Genomic DNA, 6,455 nt, shown 5'->3' on the forward strand with positions numbered 1-6,455 from the left:
GCTGTTTATGATGCCGTTGGTGGAAGGCCGCCCAGGGACGTGATTGTCTGGTATACCATCCTGTCCGTGGCGCCTTGGCATCTCTGATGAAAAATACTGATAAGATCGCTGCCCTGACTTCAGGGAGAGCGTCCACGCAGGCACCAAATGCCCTTTGCACCACTAGCACCTGCCTTCCATGAACTCTTTTTATTACCTGCGCGTAACCGTGAAAGAGATTAGTTTAGGGTCCCGTTCCCCTCCACGAACACTTCCCAAGCCCCACACCCTCTTAGAAGCATAGAACAAAGATTACTTACAATTTCTTTCCTGCAGGTTCAGAGCATACAGAGGGATAGCATCAGAATGGGGGCTTTGGACAGAGAAAACCCTGGAAAGGAATAAAGATATGAAGTGAGAGAAACAAAGAAAGACATTCTTTGCTAACACGATACCCTTTAAAAAGAACATATGGATTGCATTCTCGTAGAGGAAAACGTACAGTCAAACACAACAGCATTCAAGGGATTTCCTCCTACCAAATTGTCTCCGGTCCCTTAATCGTGTTTAAGCCTCGCTGAGTACTTTGTGTACGGTCCCTAGGAGAGTGATTTGCATCCCCCTGTCTGGGTGGCTGTCGGTGGGGACCGGCAGCTGTCTCAGTCCAACTCTGGCTGGGGAAGGTAAGAGATCTTTGCCTCGCTCTTTGAGAGATCCAGGAGGGAAATGTGGAATGCTTATGAGGTTGGGGCTGGGGCGCATAGACATAATTCATACATTGAAGACTTTCAGAAGAGTTCTCCAAACTTAAAGGAGTCTCCTAAAGCCACGTACTTTATAACGAAGAAATAGAGAGATTTCCTCTCTCTGCTGAAAAGACTTCCAGAAATAAGGCTGGTTGCATGTGGAGGAAATGTTGCACTTGGGGGCAGGTGTCCCTGAAGGGATCCCCAGGGGTGTCTATCTGCTCCTAGGCATAGAGTGGGAGGAGGAATAAACGTCCAAAGGCATCAGGCATACATTACTAGGAATTCTCTTTGAATTTCCATTTGCAGAAGTAAAGTCAGTTAAAGCCTGCCTGTGTCTGTGGTTATAATAACAGGTATTTTCTGATACAATTTCCACTTTATCTCAAATCTTTATACTTCTTTGAATTTATCAATAGAAATCATCGGTTGTCTACTTAAGAGTTCAGAGATGTGTATCTGTGTATGTAGGCAGAGGCAGATACAGGAGAATTTGGGTGAAGGAGAATTAGGGTGAGTCACCTGAAGCCTGGCAAGGCTGAAGAAGAGAGCTTTGCTGTTAGAAGTAATGACAGACCTGCCCACACTCCCGGGGCACAGATAAATTTCACTGTGCCTCATTATTGATTCAGCCAAGGGCTCCTCTCAAGTGGTTCCATTCATTTATCTTTAGCTTTGGTAACAGGGAAGCATGATTTTCAACAGAACAAGGTGATACTCAGAGCTTAGGTGGGATAATTGACCTCATTTTGGGGGAAAGTAGCCCATACTAGGAAGCAGAGCAGAATTGCCCCCGAAGGCCAGAGTTCACAGGTGGGAAGATTGCTCTTTTAAAGAGTTTCTCAAGAACCTCCAGTTTTTGTAGCCAGTGGCTCCCAATCTCCTTGTCTTCCTGGGGCAATTTTAGCAAGTTCTGAGATGCCCTGGTTCTAAGTATCCCTGATCTTCATAGCCAAGTGACAGCACTCCTCGGGCATGCTGGCTCTGTCCCTTTAGGTGCCACATTTTAAGAGCGTGAGGATGGTGACTGAGACCCTCCAGGTACTTGTCACAGGCTCGGCTCACCTAACTCAGCCAGGCTTCAGGGATTTTTCAACTTTAGTTTCTGAAATGACGAAGCCTTATCTCTGGCTTTCATTCTAGAAGAAAAGGACTTCTGATCGCTCTTCCTCTGGGACAAAATCGCCATGGCATCGTTACTAGATGAGGCTGGAAAGAATGTGCTATTGTAAAATGTAAGTAAAATGCTTGAGAACATCCAAGCCCTTTGCCAGCAGTTAGAGAAATCTAACCATCTGAAACAAGGAAAACAAATCTCTTCCAAGATTTCATTTGGACATGTAGATTCACTGTATTAATTAAAAGGCGTTATTAACACTTGTACAGATTAAAAAATAGGGGGTGGATAACTTTCAACTACAAAAGTATAGAACAAACTTGTAATAGTCTCCCAGTATTCATATTCTTTCCTCAAAAAGACAGTCTGGGACTTTATGTATTTCGAATACTTTAAAATTTCATATAGCTTGTCTGTAAGAAAGCACAACTCTATAAGACCATGTATTGAGGTGGGGAATAGACTTGCAACTTTATTGTTTGAGAGTACGATGTGTCAATGTGACCTATGTTTGAATGTTTAAAATACCTCGCTCCTTAAAGTGGGTTGGGAGCTTGTTGCAGACTGAATCAGAATCTACATTTAACAAGCTCCACAGGTGATTTATGTATCCATTAAAGACTAGGGTTCAAACCTAGGGTTTCTTTCCTACTGTGTGACCTTTGTCAGATTACTTAACCTCTCTGAGCCTCTGTTACTTTATTTTGTAGTAAACTAGTGAGAATTAATGGTAGCATTCGTTTAATACGGTGCCATGCCCACGGTATTCATAGGTACTCTGTAAATGGCAGCAATGATGATGACCAAGCATTGCCCAAGTTACTAACCTCCTAGTATAAGCTGTCAGCAGTTCTGTTTAAATCAAGATGACTAGTTTTCCCCTTTAACCAGAAACATCTGTGTCCCCCATCCTCCTTCCTAAATAAATTAACATCAAACAAGTGGGATTTTTAAGTGTCATATGACCATCACACACATGACAGGGAAAACCTAGGAATATGGATTTTTGCTGGCTTAGAGGCTGAGTTCAGCTGCCCGGTGACTTCACAGCTGTTCCTGCCGCCCTAGCGTGTCTGTCCCCTCGGCTCTGTCCCCTCAGCTGGGCCTGCAACGCTGACTCTGGGATTTTCTTATAAAAATGCCTGATGGACGGGAGGAAGATCTGGAGGTTGGCTGGGGAAAAAATGAGTCATTCAAATTCACAAAGCAGTCTGCTTGGTAAATGCTGCGAGAGAAATAAAAGTAAAAGCTGGCTCCTATCTCTAGAGACTCCGTAGAAATGATTCCGACTTATCATGTCACTGAGCAGAGTTGGGGGAAGCCAAAATCTGCTGGCAAGGAAAAGAACGGAGGGGAAAAAAAAATGTCAGGGAGGGGCAAACCCGAGGGGGAGGGAATAAAAAGAGAGAGGGAGGGAGAGACAGGCGTCATTTAGGAACAGAGGTTAGCCTGAAAGAAGCAAAGAGCTCCGGATCCCAAAACCAGCCCACGTAGTAAAGTATTTTTACATCTTTTCTTTTCCCCAGAAGAGATCCCTGACCTGTCATTTTATTGACAGCCGGGCTGTTCCAGGCTCTTTCCCAGAAGTTGAACGAAGAAGCTCCTGTTGCTGTTTTTTTTTCCTTCCAAGTCCAGTGGTTTCCCTGGTAATGGATTGCCTCTCTCCGAGGTACGTGCAAGTTGTCTGGGGGGAGATCTTCGTTTTCAGATTAGCTCAATCACAGCTTTGGGGTGAAGTTGTTTTCTATTTCAGACATAATTTCAAATATCCTTTAACGGGCTTAGCCAGTATTTAGGGTATCACTGAACAACAGTGATTAATTTGTTTGGTGATTAAAAATGGCACGTAAGTAGACAGCCCTAATATTTAGTTTCATTGCTCAGGGAGTGATATTTTGACCTGCCAGGGTGGGAGGAGAACCAGTGAGGGTTGATTTGGGGTCGAATTTGTTTGCAGTAGATGCTTACTATATTCAAAGAGTTAATCTCATTGAAATGGTCTCAAGTATCTTCTTTTAAACTCTTGTGGTAACTGTAACTGCTTAACTATTCAGCAACTAGACAGCTTCTTGAGACTGGAAGACAGGGACTTAACATGTCTGAGCAGCAGACAAGACTTGTCACTGATTTCTCCTAGACAGCATTTCAACCAAATGCTTTTGATCGAATGTCTCATGTTTTGTCCTGAAATTTTCAGGTTCGAAGTATTTAGGAAGGGGCATAGCAACAAGTTTTAAACACAAGGGCATGAAGAAAAATGAATTTGCAAAATTTTGCTAAAAGTCTAGCATGCTTATTTGTTTAAGCATGCCATAGTATACATAATATCAAAATTCCCTGTTGATTAATAGAAAATTTGTGAATTAACAACTAATTGTCCTAGCACTTGACTTTATTTTTAACAGGACAAAGCACAAAGTTATATCCTATGAAGTTGTTGAATATTTTTTTCTTCTTTTTCTCTTTTCAAATGAATATTGTCACATTTCAGATCACAAATCCTCACCTCATTGTCAATGAGTATTTTGCTGAACTGCCCGCCCACAATGGGGGACTAGAAAGGTCCCAGGGCACAGGTGTTTAATAGTAACACGATGGACTTGTTGGCCATCGGTTGATGGAGAACATAGTTCGTTGCTGGCTACTTGTCTTGACATGGATTTTGTGGGCAGTGGATGGGTGATAGTTTGGAAAGAATGCATGTTATGCCCGACAAGACTGGCAGAGTCTAAGTTGCTATGAGTTGTGGAACTAACTATGCGAAATAATTGTTCATGACATATTCTCTTGAAACGAGGCTGTCTTTGGATTAGGATTCAGGCTTTTCTGTGTGTTTAGGGGAAAGAGAAGCAATAGACAAGGCGGAAAAGCTTGTAAAATATTTTTGCAGACTGCCAGGGTATATTAAACACTGTAAAGTGCTTCCTGCTTTTTATGTCTTCCCTTTCTTTATGCTCATCTGCTTCACCTTTCTTAATTTTCGGCTCAATGCAAAGAGAATGCAACCAATTAGGGAAAAAGTCGGAGGTGATTTTTAAATGCATCTGTCTCCCCTGTTTTTTTTTTTTTTTTTACTCCTGCTTGCAGGGCTTATTCTGATACATTTAGCTGACATCTCCTGTCTTCTCTGCAGCTTCTACCCTGGTGAGAGTCTCCAGATCTAAGTGTTCAAACCCGGCTAGGAAGAGGCACCATTGTAAAAATGACTGAAGAGCCCATAAAAGAGATCCTGGGAGCCCCAAAGGCTCCCATGCCGGTGACACCAGAGAAGAACCCCAAGAGCGAAGTTGTGGTCCCCACAGTGCCCCTGGTCAGTGAGATTCAGCTGATGGCCGCGACAGGGGGTGCTGAGCTCTCCTGCTACCGCTGCATCATCCCCTTTGCCGTGGTCGTCTTCATCGCGGGCGTCGTGGTCACCGCGGTGGCGTATAGCTTCAATTCCCATGGCTCCATCATCTCCATCTTTGGCCTGGTTGTTCTGTCATCTGGACTTTTTTTATTAGCCTCCAGCGCCCTGTGCTGGAAGGTGAGACAAAGGAGCAAGAAGGCCAAGAGACGGGAGAGCCAGACAGCTCTCGTGGCAAACCAGAGAAGCTTGTTTGCTTGAGACCAAATGAGACCCACTGGGCTATGTGGCCCCAAAACCCTGCTCTGACTTTGTCAGCTGTTGCACCCAGAACCATCAAGGGAAACAGTTGACTTGGTATCGGAGCAGACGAGAAGAACCAGGGGTGGGTAGGGGGTAGAGAGGTTTCTCCTTTGAGAGAAATGACTTGTGTCTTCTTTAATGACAAACTTAACCCTAAGGGCTATTTCTAAGACTGAAAAATCAGCTTTCTCTTTATGTTAAACATTTTTTGGGGGGGTGGTGACTCATAGGAGGGGCCCAGCATTAGACAGCAATTGGTTCACCCTGGAAAGTAGCCGAGAAAAGATGAGAAAATAACAGGATAGTCCTGACACACCAGACCCCTGCCTCCAAAAGAAATAACCCATACTCTTTAGAAGTTGTATCATAAAAAGCTTTCTGCCAAGGGTCTAAATTTCTTTGGACTTTGCATACTTCCATGAAATTCTGTGATAATTTTTTTTTCAGTAAGTTGATTTTCTGGCATCTGTTTTTATTTTTCACTTTCAGTAACTCATCACTGGTGGTACTTTCTCTTGAAGAATAAACTAATGTTTTGTATGTTTTAACATTAGACTGTTTTAGGTGTTTGTAATGATGTATCAGAAGAAAAAAAAGTAAAAGTTATAGTTAATATAGGATGTTGGGGGCTAAATTAATATTGAAATAATCCAATATAGCACTTTTGATGATTTTTATATGAAAGGTAAATGTACATTTCATTCAAAATAATAAATACTCATTGCTGCTGAAACTTCTTAAATGGTTGTTTCTGTTGTAGCTATTTTTATTACAGTTCCAAATTGCTCATCTTCCCTTGTCTCATTTGCAAGTTCTCAACTGTACTTCTCTCAAATGGGCATGTTGCTCCTTCTTAACTTTAAGATTTTTATTTCTATCATATTTTTTCATTACTTTTAAATAATAGTATTAATTATGTTTACTGTATTCAAAAGGATTTCCCTGCCATTATAATGTTAGGAAA

The 6,455-nt window shown here is 42.3% G+C and overlaps 1 protein-coding gene across 4 annotated transcripts; it reads left to right on the plus strand.

Moving 5' to 3' along the window:
- The first annotated feature begins 560 nt into the window (after nucleotides 1–560).
- On the plus strand, nucleotides 561–6,233 carry TMEM100 (transmembrane protein 100). 4 transcript variants are annotated; one of them, XM_012786379.3, is made up of 4 exons: nucleotides 561–662; nucleotides 1,869–1,960; nucleotides 3,369–3,511; nucleotides 4,976–6,233. In XM_012786379.3, the coding sequence occupies exon 4, from the start codon at nucleotides 5,045–5,047 to the stop codon at nucleotides 5,447–5,449; it is 405 nt and encodes a 134-aa protein (XP_012641833.1). In that variant the 5' UTR covers nucleotides 561–662; nucleotides 1,869–1,960; nucleotides 3,369–3,511; nucleotides 4,976–5,044; the 3' UTR covers nucleotides 5,450–6,233. The 4 variants fall into 4 exon arrangements, with proteins under 4 accessions (XP_012641833.1, XP_012643341.1, XP_012642604.1 ...); XM_012787887.3 differs by having other exon boundaries at nucleotides 3,401–3,511; XM_012787150.3 differs by lacking the exons at nucleotides 561–662; nucleotides 1,869–1,960 and having other exon boundaries at nucleotides 3,247–3,511; nucleotides 4,930–6,233.
- The last annotated feature ends 222 nt before the right edge of the window (nucleotides 6,234–6,455 follow it).

The sequence above is a fragment of the Microcebus murinus genome, chromosome 18, assembly GCF_040939455.1.
Source record: "Microcebus murinus isolate Inina chromosome 18, M.murinus_Inina_mat1.0, whole genome shotgun sequence".
NCBI classification, from domain to species: Eukaryota; Metazoa; Chordata; class Mammalia; order Primates; family Cheirogaleidae; genus Microcebus; species Microcebus murinus.

What these genes read in the sequence shown, in the direction of transcription:
- TMEM100 (XM_012786379.3), top strand. Translation starts at nt 5,045, where the DNA reads ATGACTGAAGAGCCCATAAAAGAGATCCTGGGAGCCCCAAAGGCTCCC.